Source organism: Brienomyrus brachyistius, chromosome 2 (assembly GCF_023856365.1).
Source record: "Brienomyrus brachyistius isolate T26 chromosome 2, BBRACH_0.4, whole genome shotgun sequence".
Taxonomy (NCBI): domain Eukaryota; kingdom Metazoa; phylum Chordata; class Actinopteri; order Osteoglossiformes; family Mormyridae; genus Brienomyrus; species Brienomyrus brachyistius.
In genome coordinates, this window is record NC_064534.1 from 6,270,035 (window position 1) to 6,285,716 (window position 15,682).

General features: G+C 45.2%; 2 protein-coding genes and 1 long non-coding RNA gene across 3 annotated transcripts in view; 2 read left to right on the top strand and 1 right to left on the bottom strand.

Moving 5' to 3' along the window:
- Positions 1 to 2,996: 2,996 nt before the first annotated feature.
- Positions 2,997 to 10,064, bottom strand: gdnfb (glial cell derived neurotrophic factor b). The gene is made up of 3 exons (XM_048998360.1): positions 8,945 to 10,064; positions 7,959 to 8,204; positions 2,997 to 5,290 (listed from the first exon to the last, which is right to left on the bottom strand). The coding sequence occupies exons 1-3, from the start codon at positions 8,958 to 8,960 to the stop codon at positions 4,812 to 4,814; spliced, it is 741 nt and encodes a 246-aa protein (XP_048854317.1). The 5' UTR covers positions 8,961 to 10,064; the 3' UTR covers positions 2,997 to 4,811.
- LOC125722197 (uncharacterized) lies at positions 9,514 to 12,785 on the top strand. Its single transcript, XR_007386194.1, has 3 exons — positions 9,514 to 9,641; positions 11,831 to 11,923; positions 12,689 to 12,785. It is a non-coding gene; the product is annotated as an uncharacterized LOC125722197 (long non-coding RNA).
- LOC125722100 (pikachurin) overlaps positions 12,785 to 15,682 on the top strand; it is a 41,703-nt gene continuing 38,805 nt past the window's right edge. Inside the window, exon 1 of the mRNA XM_048998291.1 lies at positions 12,785 to 12,887. The gene's annotated coding sequence lies outside the window, so the exon portion shown is untranslated. The remainder of the gene's footprint in view (positions 12,888 to 15,682) is intronic.

Sequence of the window (15,682 nt, forward strand, 5' to 3'; positions counted from 1 at the left end):
CTGGAGAATCTTCAGTAATTTAAAACTGCAAAAAAATGAAGGGAAGTATTTTATCTAATAAAAAGGAAACTGTGAGCGCATCTGTCCTCTCGGTCCGGGCCGGTCTCCTGCCGCTCTGCGGGAGGAGGGGGATTCCGTTGTCAAACATCTGCTGGCTTTGTCCCATTCGAAAGCGTCTTGCGTCTATAGACAAGCTGCTGATTAGGATGACCTTCTCTGTTACAGCTTTTGCTGCAGCGTAGTTAGAGCAAACAGAGGTGTAGTCTGAAACAACACATGCCATTTATCACAGGAATGGACACACGTGCTTCAGGAAGATAAACACACGCTTGTTTGCAGAGGACAATTAATGTACTTCTCCAGTGTTTTTGGGTATCACACTTATGTTTTAAAGTTATCATTAAATATTGCAGTTTTTTTAAAGAATATACAAACAGAAAAAAATACTTTAACAGCTTTAATGCTTAATTATAGTTATATAACCATATATTGTTTAAGATATATTACATTTGTAAAGGTATGTTAGGATGCAAAGGTATACTTACTGCTTATGAATGTTCTATGAATGCATTATGAAGATGCACTAAAGGTTCTATGAATGCATTTCAGTTAATGTAAAGCACTACCGCTTGTTGCTCTTGTTCCTTTTTTGGGTCGGTCCCCCAACCAAGTTACAATGTATGCGTGACTTGCCACTTTGCTTGCTATTTTCAATAGTCCTTGCCCCATGCAAATGACAGAACTGTGCAATGCAGTGACTCGTAGGGGCAAAGCGAGTTCATCTAACCATCCGATTTTCCTGTATCTGGATGTACAGTGTCCATGGGGGGTGATCTGCCGGCTCAGTCTGCATCTTAACCCAGTCGTCTCAACCGTAACTGATTGGCTGATTTGTAAGCGGGAATCAGGTGCCTGTGCCCTATCAGTGGAGGTTTACTGTTAGTTAGGGACGCAGAATGTATGACATCCTTCGAATCTCAGAACCAGGCTCACTGAGTCAGAGGGAATCCCGACTACAATGTGAACCCAGACAGTGAAAACAGGGCACAAATCCCCAACTGCCTCAACAACCAAGGGGCTGTGAACCAAGACCCACTAACCTACTAATAAGTGGCCTGCTGTGGGTTAGCATATTAGCACCCGCTATCTTTAACCCTGCAGGAGTAGGTGACACCTTAATGGGGGGGGGGACTGACGCATGTTTCACTGCCATTGTCCCTCTCTTAACGTCATTGTCATCATGAGACTGTCAGTAGCTGCAGCTGGCTTGCTCAGGCTGGCAGAGTGCTGTAGATTAGCCTAGCTGTGCCCTGACTGCGTGCATCTGTGTCCCAGCAACGTAGGTCATGAGTTCCAGTCTTCTGTGGGGTCTGACGGGACGGGAACCCTAACCCTACCGCGCTCGGCTGGCTGCTGCTTCAGACACTGCTGGTCGCTGACATCGATTCGAAATCTAGGCTTAGAAGCCAAATGATACATTTCTGTAGATAAAACAATATGCAGTTTGGCTGAATGGACACAAAACCTTTTCTTCAGGATGTTCTAAATGTGGCATAATTGGGAAATTGCATTTATTGATTTTAAATGCTTAATTTTTTGTGAATGCTATTTTTCACACCGATTTTCTGAATATTTTCAATATATATGTAAAACAAACACTATGTAACAAATGGGGCATTTAAGAATGATAGGAAGAGTAATGAAATGAGATAGGTTGCATCTGAAATCGAATACTTACACAGTACACACTGAATTTCGTAGAAGAATACAAGACCGTTAATGTAATGCATACTGTATGTATGCATGAGAACAGTACAAATGCACTTGGACATACTAAGGTCACCGTTTCACACAATACCTGACCCAGAAGTGTATGTACCAATGATGTAACTTAACCCTGTGAAAATTAAAAATTGTTAACAATTATCAAAGACAAAAATACATACATGAGTCAGCTCAGGTAACTGGATATTGTTTTCTACTGACATTTGTACAGAACTGGCACAATCTCCGTTATATTGACAAAAATTTCTGCACAAACAACATTATTTTACTTCTCTTTGCAGCTCCAGTGGCCTTATGGGATAGTGTGGCATCCATCTGCTGCACACTATGGAATTTCGCAGAATGTACAGTTTGTGGGCATCGTTCACCTACTATCTCATCCCTACTGAAGATTCGGATATATTACTCACTCTGCATACTAGATTTCACCTACTACACAGCAAACAAGTATTCAATTTCGGATGCAACCGTTGTGTCACTCTGGGTTAGTGTAGCGTAACAGTTATGTACATACAACGAACAGCACAGCAGAAAGATGGCAACTGAGGTCTGAGCTTGAGAGTGACAATTTAATGAGGACAACCGAAGTTAAGAAGCGGGTACTGGCAAGGTTTCGCAAAACAATATTCAAATGTCTGCAAGTCTCATAGAAATTCAAGATTACGCAATGCATGTTTGTCAAATGTTGGAGCGGCGACCTGCTGCCCCTTTGACTGTTTTCAGATGCTGCAGAAGTTTGCCGTACTTTTCTTGCTTTTACATTATTACGGCAAAGATCTATGCTAAAATACTGTAAGAACATCTCCCAAAGTGCGGTAATGGGCACATATCCTTCTCCTCGAACGCCAGAAGCACTGGCTGGTCCCTGCATCCTCAGCAAATATATAAACACCAGTTGTCACAATCCTGGATTCTACAAATACAGAGGTCGGATTCCCCCTGGGAATTCCGTTTCAACTCCCTGTTCTGCTCCGGGTCGCCTGATTTAAGTCATTATCTGAATTGTCATTCACCTGGTGCTTCAGGTGTAAATGCGGTGCTGAAACAAACCCCGCTGAGCTATCCTCCATGAGGCCCTCTCTGTGTTAGGCACTTGGATGCCTGCTATAACTCACGCCGGTCTCATATGCTTTCCCTGCAAGGTTCTTCCTGTGTGGCCATGAGCCAGCTCGAGGTCAAAGGTTATTATTAAAGACATAAATTTACAAAGATTTGCGAGTAGTACACGTTTATTTTCAACAGCACTGCACGACTGGGCCGGCGCCAAGGTCAATGCCGAGTCCATGTCTTTACCTCCACAGCAAGCAGTCCATTGTACACACAAGGGCCTCAGGGTGACAGGGAAGGTTGTAGGTTTGAGTCTTTTTTCAGTCTTGCTTCTATGAACACTCAGGTGTGTAATCCGTCAACTACTAAGTGAGTGTTTCTTTGATTGATTAATGATATTACCCGTAAATTGCTCTTGCTTAATGTGATCAGTGTAAACCATATATTTTCTCTTTTATCTAAAACGTATTTAATTTGCTGTAAAACACCTACCTGCCTTCTTTAATGACTTTGACCTATGTCTCAGACAATGCTGTTTCTGAGTCTGTTTTCTGCACTGTCCCCCAGCAACCAGCAAACAGGCCCTTACTGTCTGGAAACGCTTGGGAAAAAAACTAAATATCTGCCTACAGCTTTCTCCTATTTGCATATCCATGAAAACTCAGAAAACTGAAATAAAACAATCTGAATAAAACAATGGTCACTACAAAAAACAGATAAATGAGTAACAGAGCCAGTAAATGGAAAAAAACAAACAAACATTTAATCCTTGGAAACATCAAGTTCACCCCGCAGAGTACTGGGGTACTGGGGTCCAATCTCCAGTCTCAAAATGCTTCCTGTTAGATGGATATTGGGCAGGCAGCTCAGGGATGAAGAGTCGGACCTGAAGAATGGATTTTCCTGTTCATATCCCAGCAAGGGAAAAGCTGTTTGACCTCTGAGCAAATTGCTGAATCTGGTGGGCTTTAGCGCAAGTCCAGATGAGAACATTTCACATCACTTTAGACAAGAGGGTTAGTTAAGCAAAGACATAATGAGATATAACTGGGATAATCCCATATTTTCAGATTTTGTATACGTGGCCCCTCCCACATTTTATGGTTAAGGAAATATTTGGCTAAAGTCACCTGTGTAGGATATAATTCCAGCAAGTGGGTAAAGCGGGCACGCTAAATGTAAGCTGGTCTTCGTTTGTCCTACCTGAAGGCTGTAGGGTCACGTCTTAGCAGGGAGCATTGCCGATAGGCTGATCAGTACTCTGAAGCTGAAGATGCTTCAGACGTAAGTAGGCGGAAGTCAGTACGTGCAGTCAGTCGGTGGGTTAAAGGGGTCAGTCTTTGAAGCAGGGACCAGCGGTCAGTCTTAACACTATAATGCCCTGAGTGGTTTGAAGACAATGAGAATTCGAACAGATTAAGGTTGGTAGTGTTTAGTTGTTTCGCTGTGGTTGTTGCTCCAGTCTCTCTCTCTCGCCTTGCTGTCATTACAACACGTTAAAGCTTCTTTTTGGCACCAGAGGAAAGCAAAAATCAAATAAATAAGAAAAATATATATTCTTTTCCCATAAAATTAACAGTAATAAATAACAATAAGTTAATTCAATCTCAATAAATACTTTTCACATTTTTGCTTATGAGTCTGAGTAGATGCATTGCACCGGCAATTCACTTTTTCTCCCCGTTTGAAGTCTCTGGAGAGACTCCAGCTTTGTGTCAGAAACGTCAGACTGTAAACTGCGGAGGTCTGCAGAAGCACCACTGGGCCAGATGCTGTCCCGCGAGCTACATCTGGTTTGGGGAGAGAGGATCTGCTCTTCTCCCCAGACACATAGCCACAGTGTCTCCTCGGATGCACACGCTGCTGTGGGCTGGGGTCTCTCCGCGCCTCTGACCCAGCCAGAGGTCAGTCTGTGGGCGTCGTTCCCGGGGAAACCGTCACCGGAAGGCCGCGGCGTCAGAGCGACGTGGTCCTCGGATTCAGACGCAGGCGCACCTCTTGGCCGAATGTCTCCTGAGCGTATGGTACACCAGGTTGTCGTCCAGGAAGGAGAGGTCGTCGTCGAAGGCCACCGGCCGGCAGCAGGCCCTGGGCGGCGAGTGCGGCTCCAGCCTCTTGTTTTGGGTGAGGTTGTTCAGGATCCGGTCGTAGTTGGTCTCGGACGTGACACAGGGGCCGCTGCAGTACTTGAATATGAGTTCCTCTTTGGTCTGGTAGCCCAGTCCCAGGTCCGTCACATTTAGGTGGATCTGCTTCAGAACGCAGCCCCCGTTTTTGGTCCCACGGACGCCATTCCCGCCCCAGCGCCGGTGTTTTCTGCCCTCCTTCTGCCGGCCTCGCTTCTGCCCCCGGGCGCTCCTGCGCCCCCTATCTGTGGACCGGCGCAGCCTCTTCATGGTGGCTTTAATGAAGTCCAGAACATACCCAAGCTGCTCCGGGTCAGGACTGGACCCCCCATCTACAGAGGGAACATGGAACGAAAAAAAAACAAAAAAAAAAACAGGATTTGTATGGATTAAACAGCAGGAGGCAGCCAGTCAGAAAGACGAAAGGACAGGAGATGGGCACAGAGTGAAAGTTCACGGTCACTTTTTAAGGGAATGAAACTGCAAAAACTCACAGTTCAAATTTTCAAGTTTGCCACAGCCTGATAAGTCGTCTTTGATAGAACATCTGAATCTATAGTCAACTATAAGAATGAGCATGTGGTTCGTGGTGGTTCATGGCAACCAGCGCCAGGCCAGAGTAATAACAAGCAGTATGACGACTACAGCGGTCATTCAAAATTTACACACTGCGGACGGAGCAGATGTGAGTCAGCTGGAGGACGAAGCCTTGGTAGAGGGTGAAAAGGTGAGGACCTACTGGGCTTGGAAAATGGTACCGTAGCCTCCCTCCACTGCTTTTCCGGGGGAAGGGGGGTGGGGTGGGCCAGGCGTATCAGCTGACAGGTTCAGGGCGTCAGTACTCCTGTGTCACCTGTCACCTGAACTGCGTAACCTGATCTGCCAGGGTCCCCATCACCCTGCAGTTAGCGCATCCGGCGGTAAGGCGATCCGCATGGCCGGCACACCGGCATGGCTCAGTGTCTCCAGGATGCTGCTTTGCCAGAAAGGCACGGAGAAAAATTATAGATGCCAATGCTTTGGGGAAAAGTTTCGTTCATGTGGCTCTCAAAGGGTAGAGGTGAAGGACATCCCAGAGGGGCCCTCTGCTCGCTACATGCCGGAGGAGCTGGGGATGGGGATGGTGGGGGGTTAAAGCATGCCGCATGCAGCTGTGGGCCCCGATCTCTGGGGGCCACACAGGATGAGGAGCCTCAACCAAAGCATTGAACGACCCAGCGAGAGCACAGCCTCGCAAACCATCACAGCCCAGCCGGATCAATCAGGCTACAATGAAAATCTAGTTCCCAGTGTCTGCGATGCATTAAGTTGCCTGTTTCGAATTAGAGGATACATGGGAATCTGATTTCGGCATTAATTACTGGTACCTCGCATCAGGGCAGGGGATGGGTGAGAAATTCTGCCAATCATTTTCATGTAACTAAAGAAAGTCATTCACATTAATGAGGTTAAGTCTGACTTACAGCAAAATTAAAAACATTTAAAGTCTTAATGGATTCTAGATTACTGCAATCATAGGATTCCCACGGGAGACAAACAGAAGTCTCTGCGCAGCTAAAATAACTTTCTGTCTCAATGGATAGCAGAGAGAATTTTACGTCTGTATCGTGTTACTTTACGCCGAGAATTCTTTCCAACTTTTTGTTGTACAGCCATGGATTCAGAGTTGGCTAGCCTTGGCACGAGGAGCACAGCCAAGCAGGCATGCGAATACTTAGCTGCCAGGCACGCTATCGATGTGAGGCAAAGAGAAACAGATTTATACGGAAGAAAAATGCTTTTCGGACAAAGAGCACGAGTGTAACAAAGTGAGAAGCCAGTATAGATATGGTCATTATACCGAAGGTCTAGACGTTCAAATCCCAGGAAAATTATTAATATTGTTGTTGTTGACAACAACATCAATAATAAGAATAACGGTATGTATCATAAAAGCATATTAATAACATGTCACAACCGTTAAAACTGTATGGTGAAAAAAAAAATCTCAGTGGAAAAAGTTGGAGGACAACAGAGGAGATGAAACTAAATCCTCTGTGGTACTTATAGGCGGAAAAGCAAACCAGTGGGGGTGGAAGGTCAGCAGTGGTTAACCACACAGCAACCGCCAACCGAACACAATTCTACCACAATAACAACAATGAACGTAATAATCGAATTCTGCTGGGTTCCTCTGCAAGCCTGTGCCCTGCGATCGCGTCCCGTCTGTCTCTCATTCACGTTTATGTTCCTGTTCTTAGGGTCTTCTGTCCAAAGTGAATTGCAAAACTGAGGAATGCACTGGAAAAATGAACTGCAAAAAAAGTGTACAAAACAGGGGCTGTGTTGGATTCTAGACCAGCAAAGTTTGGGTTAAGAAGCTCGTGGTTCGGTGATTCTAGCACCACGGGAAACATCTAAGTGCAACCAGAGTGTTCAGCTCTGAACCAAACACTCTGTGTGTCTGTGATCCAGCAAACTTTGCAATTACATAACACATACACTACTATAAACACAGCCGTTATCTGACCACACAAATCCTCGGCTTCCACATTTAAGCCTTGGATTGTCAAACAGAGCTTGTGAGACAACCTAGAGGAGAACATCCAGAACCAGTACAAAAGGTGATACTGGACATCCTTCTCTTACATCCATCCCTGACTAGACAGTCTCTTAAAGTCCTGGAAATTAGCTTTGAGGTCAGTTCTGACTCAAGCTATTACAGTACCACAAACTCGATCCTACGGTCTGGGGGAATACATCTATGTTTTCTGTTAAATAAACTCACAGACTTATGTGGACTACATCTCAGGATGGAAGTTCATCACTGCTAATCGGTGCCAGTGAAATGCCACACTGGATATAAAACTGGTTCTTAAACAGTTTCCACTGCATGATCATTCATGGTGAAAGTGCTGACCCTGAGCTGTCTCAGCTGAATCGCCTGAGTTGAGTACGCGCGAGATGTCAGCTTGGTCTAATCCATGTGCTCTGCAAAGATGCAATAATTAGAGCGCTTACGCTGATTCTGAAGGGATCGTTCCTGCAGTCTCACTGAGGCTTCGTTTTGGGTCTCCGATGTGGATTCGGACTCGTCGTCATCCAGCAGCACTGGCGGGACGCTGAGTGCTTGGGCCAGGGGTCGTAGCCGCTTGTCTGACCGCAAACTTTGGAAGAGGGGGCTTGTGGAAACGGTGCTGAGCAGCAAGAAGCACATAGCCAGCAGGTCCCATAACTTCATTTTAAACTCAATTCCTATGAGAGAACCTGCGTGGAGCCGGGGAGAGTGCAATTAGATCGTGCATGCACATGTTTCAAAAGGCTGAAACCTTCCCTCACGTTAGGCGTGGCTAACGGGTTTTACCGATCCCAAACCGGTACTGGCTGGCCAGTAGCCTTATGACTTTTATATCATGCATATGATTCATCATTTCTGTACGACAGGGTAGTGCAACATCGCGGGCTGCAATAGTGTTGTGTTTATTAACAGTAAACGTCAAACTGTGGAACATGGTAATTTAAGCTGAAAACGCAAGTTTGCACAGCTGATTTTAGGTTGTTAAACACAAGTAGGTGACACTGCCAGTAGTTGGATAGTGTAGTTAGGCGCGGAGAAGGCACGTTTCCCACTGCTTTTTTAATGTAGAGTCAAGTTTGGCTCCGATATTTGTATGGTCCGGAGACATCAGTCCGCCAGATGCTATTACTCCCGTTACCGAGATGCTCTTATTTAAAGCAGTGGGACTAAACGGGGCAAACCCGCTCCGGCCTTATTAACACGTTTAGAAGGAAATATCTTGGCTCTTAACTGTTTACAAAATTTTAACGCCATTTGATTCTCTGCCACATGCAAAAATCTAACTGTTGCGCGTCTCATTTTTAACCACAATTGCTTTAAGGTACGTATGAAGTAACGGCGTGAATGTATGCCTTGCAGACGACACACTTTGTAAATGCAGCCAGCGGGGTAAATTTACCAGCTGCAACATTTAATGCTCCCTTCTCACCTTCACTTGGGTCCATACAGACTTGCAGTCGGTAGCCAAAAAAAGCAAAACAAAAAGCTGCGCGTTTGAAAGGTCCAAGCCTTTGCGTTGGGAACAGCTGTAAAGTCTGAGTATCAAGTGCGGTAATCGTCTAAGTAACTGCAGGCTAATTTGGCCATGCTGGCTGCGTGGAGAAGTAAGTACGTCCCGTGGAAATATCACGCCACTCTTGGGATCCAACAGTTTTCAGCCTCGGCAAAAAGAAGCGATCCCTCCAGTAGGTCTCCAGGTACATGGGAGCGACTGGCTGGTTCCCCCGGGAGTGACTGGGCTCCAAGTGCGCGCAGCACGATCAGACGAACTTATTCAATGAGCGGAACCCCGAAACTCCGATTAAAATGTTGGTTCTGTCTTTTGGTGAGTGCGGTTCGGAGGATCAAGTCGAGGAAACCAGGATCTCCGAAACTGGAGAAGTGGGATCGCCAGGACAATCGTAACGCCTCAAGATCCTGAGCAGTTCAAAAAGTTATTAGCGTGGCTTTTTGTCTCCTCGGGAGAATCCAGCTTTTCCGCAGCCTCCTGTCCACCTCTTCTTGTGTTACCTGGTCTGGCAGGTCGGACGAGCCCGCAGGGCAGATGCAGATCTGGGAGCCTTACTCTTGGACAGATGTGCGCACTCCCAGGATCGCCTCCTTGCCAGAAGATGCTGTTGGATAAGGTAGATTTATACATTCGGGGGCGCTGACGTCTGTCCAAGCCCGTCCTCCACTACTAGTTTATATATATATTTATTTCCTTCAATCTCTATCACGACCGGCTGAAAACAAAAACACCAGCCTACTTCACCGGGGGAGAGGATCACCCCGCCTCCTCGGCCGGAGGAGACAGGATCTGGCCATCGCTCCAATAACGCTGGAAGCTTTTTGGAAACACTCTTTGGCGAGCTTTATTCTTTGTGGCAGCAAGTATGAGACAAATTTACGGATATTTTTACTATTGGGATTGGATTAATAAATGAACCTCAGTCCGTCCATACTCCTGGTTTTGAGTGATTGGGGGTATCCCTTGCAAATAATCTCAGGGAAACCGTAAACACCAGGAATTTCAAATAATGTACTTTAAAGAATTAAAGACGGAAAAGTCAGTCATCTTACCAAGATATTTACATTTAGGGCTGTCATGTTCTGAATTCCTCCAGTCAGTTGCAAGTTCATTTGCAAGTTCAGTCAGTGCTGAAAGAAAGAACTGCAGCTTAGATCATTAGGCTGATGATTCGAGAGATTTCCCCCGATATGTCTGGCTGTGTTACACAACTAAAGGCAAGCCGTCCTAAATCAGATCGACGGTTAATATTGATAAAATAACTACTGCTGTCTCAGCTGCATTGAGATCAACACAATTATATATGAACCAGAGGGCAGCAAATCTGGTGATACAAAGTTTACCTTAGAACCAGACAGTTAAGTCTTGGTTGATACTGCTCGCAGAAAGTTTAACATACTAACTCTTTTAGGTAGTCTTTTTCAGTCTTTTTGTCATTGTTAGTTTTCCACGTACTGTAAACAAAGCAGTCAGTTATGATCTGGAGATATTCCGGTGGTCTCTCTTTAAAATTCTGCGTGGCTGACGTCATACTTGCTAACACTTCTTGCGTTTCTCTTACATGTGGTCTTCGCCTGTCACATATATGCATTGACCTGCATTGTTGTTTCGTTTTAATATTGCATGTGGTGTTCCTTTATTAGCAATGTGATATTACCTAATGGTAGCGGTGGGAGAAATGAGACTTTGAATCCGACATTGGGAGGGGGTTATTGGGTGGTTTCGATCGCCTATTGGGTGACGAATTGTTTTTTTTTTTTTTTTACCGACATTTAATGGCACTGTGCAGTTATCATATGACCTCATCCAAGTTTGGTTAGGCATCACACAAATGACAGAAAATGGCGTGTAATGCTTTATTTGTCTTTTGGACAAGGTACATAGGAATTCGTTGTTTTTCACGTAGCCAGCTACTTCTCTGTGACAGTTTTGGGTTAATCAGCGTGCAGATGCCATGGGAAGATGGGGCTAGGCCTTGCTTGGCTGCTCTGTCAGTCGCAGGTTTTAAACCCCAAACCTTCTGGACACAGACACAAACCGCAAACCCGCTGAGCTGTTCTCCTGCGAGGTCCAGCTTCTCCTTTATTTCACACAGACGTACCTCTTCCCAGGGAAATGTTTTACTTGGATGGCAGTTCTCTGTGTGCTGCTGTCAGAGGCCAAAGGTGCACAGGGACCATCAACACTGATATTTATAGTTATAACTAAGATCTAGAGCTTTTTAAGCAATGGGCACAGAAGATGCACCATGCATGTTGACTGTCAGAACTGACCGTGATTATCTGTTTATGATGTCACACTCGTAGACAGCATTCATTTTATGATATTTTTATTTCGAATTGCAGCTTTGATCTGCAAAGAGAAGCAACTGAAACTAATGACTTGATTTTGCTGTTGGACCATAAGTTGTAGGGATAACTTACGATTTAATGGACCTCAGATATTGGTGGGGTCTGATCTCCAGCTTGTGTGGCACTGGCCGCCAGCATAGTCTCCTGTGATTGGCACCGTGCCCAGCACTGACTGAGCTTGGACATTGTTCCTTCTGCACTGTTTTTGATGCCCCCCCCCCCCCCCCCCAGGTCGACCTGAACTCACCTGGCAGGTTATCTCTCTACCCCAGTCTCTAGAAGCCAGTCACGTCTAACCTAGTTAAAATGCAACATCCGCTGTTCACAAACAAACAAACCTGAACATCCCCAGCCTGCTCCAAAATGCTTAACTTTAATTTGTTTAGTAGACACCTTAATTCAAAGCAATTCAGGGGATAATAGTGTGGATGTCTTCTTGGGTTCGACCCCGCAGGCTCCTTACTCTTGGCCGTTGCAGATACGCTTCTCCTTGGGGGCATCGCCATGGGGGAACCGCGGGGATCAGATCATCGTTGAAAGTGAGGAGGTGAGGAGAAAATGACGTCCGTTGGTGACCCGTGGGATGTATATGTGTCTGTCGTCACGAGGCACACGTCATATGAATTATTTAGTTGAGTACATCCATGCCATGATGTTTTTCCATGTCTCCAGCCCATGTACGCTATGAACTTTACCTTAATATACAGTAGGTGGTGCCCTATAAGACTAATGCATTAATTTTGACAGGAACGGTATTGTGATAATATATAAGTGTGTATGTTCAGATGAAAACATGAAACGTAAAGGATCACATTACACCATTGTTCTGTACAGCTGTAACCCTGACCAGGATACATAGGTAGGTGATGGGTGGATTACAGGCTCATTTTGTATATGGAGGTGTGAAGGTGTGATGTTTTAATAATTTATATGTATATATAGCTTTTACATCTGGGGTTCTGTACCTCTTTAATTCTGGTTCCCTTTGCAAGAACTTGCTTGTATTTCCAGTCATTCACAGGCAATACCGTGTTCCATATTTAGAATGTTTACTTAATGCAGTGGGCAGAACTTGTTAACGGGGCTCGACAGGGCAAGACACTGAACGACATTTCGGAAAATGTCAGGCTGCGGCAGTGGAGATAAGCCAGGGCTGATTGCAGAGTAGCGTGACATCATCTACCGTGTTATCGCCTGGGCTTTAGCCACAGCCCGCGGTCCGCAGAAGGGGAGTTTCTCCGAGCAATTCAAGGTTAAGCAATGGGTTTCAGCAGCGAGCTGTTTGAAGGTATAACACATGTTCCCCGTCTAGGTGATCAGGTGCATGTGTCGAACAGAAGCATCACGGTGACGTGGAGTTCGGCGAGGCGCTACGGAGGGACTTCGCCGTCAGCACGGCCTGGGGGTGGGGCTGGGGGTGGCGGGGGGAGGAGCTGGGACGGCCGGGAGGATGGACCGTCATCGCACGTCGGCTGCCAGAGACCGAGAGTAAAGATCAGAGTCCCCCGCCGGTCAGTAACGTTGCATGTGGTTACACACGTGTCAGATACACCGTTCCCTGCCCAGTCGTAAAAAAATAAACAGGTCATTGACACAAACGCGCATTTACGCTTTTGTGCAAAATAAGTGCTACGAGGCAGAAAACGAGTGAATGCACCCCGTCAAGATTCACCTAATTTTTATTTCAGACGTAACACCACACTTTTGGAGATAGTCCATGTGCAATTTTCAACCGGGATTTTTTTTCCACCCAACTTAAAGGAAAAAGTGATATTGACCTCAAATAGTTGCGTACATATGACATTCTTAAATCTTCCAAGGTCTTATCTAGGACAGGTTCACGGGGGCGGGTTACACGCGATCCCACATAGCAGAGGGCACTCAGCGGCGGACACACTGTGGAGTAGGCGGCAGGAAACACAGACGCTTTCTACCCGCATGATCTGCACAACATGAACCTGCAGACTCCAGTCACATAGAGGCGCAGGGTTTTAGGCACCAATCCTGCAGGTGCGAGCCAACATATTAATTAGCTGCATAACCTGGCAAGCCATGACTATGTATTTTCTTCCTTACTTCGGGGACTGCCTGCGTTGCACTGCTTAGAAGTGGATGCAATTTTCTGTGCAAAATGTATTCTGTTAGTCATGAGCAATGACGTATTTTAATACAGTAAAGGAAGCAACTTAAAAATTAAATAAAGGCAGGAATGTAGATTAAGCACACAAAGCATTTGATCGTTTTTTGTTCTGTTGTGTACCGTTCGTATGGCAGGGTATTTTCAGATTCAGGACCTCTGACCTCGCAAGTTGGCTCCCTTAACTGCCTGTATAGAAAGGGAGTCCGAGAATGCACACCAGATACGTTCTATATTACGGAAAGTGTAATTCGGGATACATTATATCAGCTCAATGCAGCTTAGTACTGTTGTGCAAAGAGCAGAGTGCTCTCTGTATTCTAATACCTGTCTTTTCAAGCATCTTATTGACTTTTAACTTATAAACTTTTGACATTCTATATTAGCCTCTAACATTAAGTGCTTATTTGCACTGGCAGCTTGGATGATACCTTGATCCATCCACCCGTGTCCTATAACCACTTATCATCCAGTTTAGGATTGTGGCCTGATAAACTCAACAAAATACAAAATGCTCAGGAAAAACTGATACTCTGAAGCGGGTAAGTTGGCTCAGGGATTAAATATTACCCTTTCGCAAAACCACTTATAAACACAGTTCAAAAGATGATTCCGCAACGCCAGCGGGCCGGCTGCTTGTAAAACTGTAGAGAATTATTAGGGGAATCTTTTTGCTCAGAATGTACCTGTTTATACAGATGAAGGCTGACAGGCAGAGCCCCATTGCTGATCTGCGTCCCTGAGCACACAGCTCCGTTACCAAAGTGTAAATATCACTGGATTTTACTTTAATTCTTAACCACTTGCTGTCAGGCTGTTGAAAAAACGAATTTAAATTAGAGCACAAACATGTTAATACTTCATCAGGATGTATAGTTTTTAACATATTAATTTCTTGACATGTTTGGATTTTGAATTGAGTTGGATGTCGCGTTTTAATACAGGAAAACACCAGCTGGGATTTTAAACTGAATTAAATTGTACCCCTTTTGATGATTTCGGTATGCTGGATCCTAACACTGTCTACCCTGACAAGGTGCTTGCATGAGAAGCAGGACATTGGACAGGTATGGACATGTGACCTCACGTCTTCGTTCAAATGTGGCGGGCATGCAGAGCAGAGCGTACGCGCTGTGAGGAAAACCTTGTGCTGCCAGAAGAGTAAACATTTACTTTTCGGTGTTTAGTATAAAGCACAGAATAATGGGTGAATCTTCATTCGCCTCAGTGTTGCTCCTCGCAAAGATGAAGTAATACACTGGTCTGTGTAATGTCAGGCTCCCCTGGGATCAAAGCTCCTTAATTCTGTTTGGAAAAGTCCCCGGTATGGAGGAGAAGCAGTACTCCGATCTGTCCATAAACAGTACAGCACACACCTTGGTCATGGGCGATTCCTTCCCCCAGAGGAGTCACCAGGCTCTAAGCAGACCATTAGCGGCACTCAAACACACTTCCATTTTACATTTTCGAGGCCTCCTGGGCTTCTCTGGATGACTTTTACCATGTCTGGTCCAGCCAAGTAGGAAGTCAAGATGAATGAGCAGAAGATGGGCAAGGTGAACCCTCGAGAGTGCCTATCCAGAGCTTCCTCTACATTTCCTCATCATTTTGTTTAATCATACACGAGATTTAAGAAGTCCATATTTACTAGTACCCATAGCAACACTGCAGAGCCTTCTCTGATTATCCTTGGAAGCGTCGCAAAGACACACAGTTGGAGCCAGTTATTACGGTCCTGGTTATTGTTGTCATCAATACCGTAAGAGAAAAGTCTGATCTAAAATGCTGCATGACCTGAGATTCTCCATAGTTCCTGTTACTGTCATCCTCAATATGGCTAATGACTTTTTAATTGTTTTGTCGCCAATTGAAATTAGTCAGTGAAGTTGATTTACTGCATAAGAGTGCAAAAAACTAGAAGTAAACCATCGCTTGCTATTCGTTAGGGGCTGGTATCAGAGAAGAAAAACAGCTAGTTGATTTTTTTCATTTCAAAAGTTAACGTTTATTTAGGTTGGATCAAACCCCACCTTAGGTATGCTGATTTCAGGGAGGTGGACGAGGGACAATGGGGGATGGGGAGGGGATATTCGGTAGAATTTGTCCCTGGGGAAGGTGGGAGTGCTGGCAGTAAGATTTGCCGACTGGCACAATCAGGTGGTAAAATTT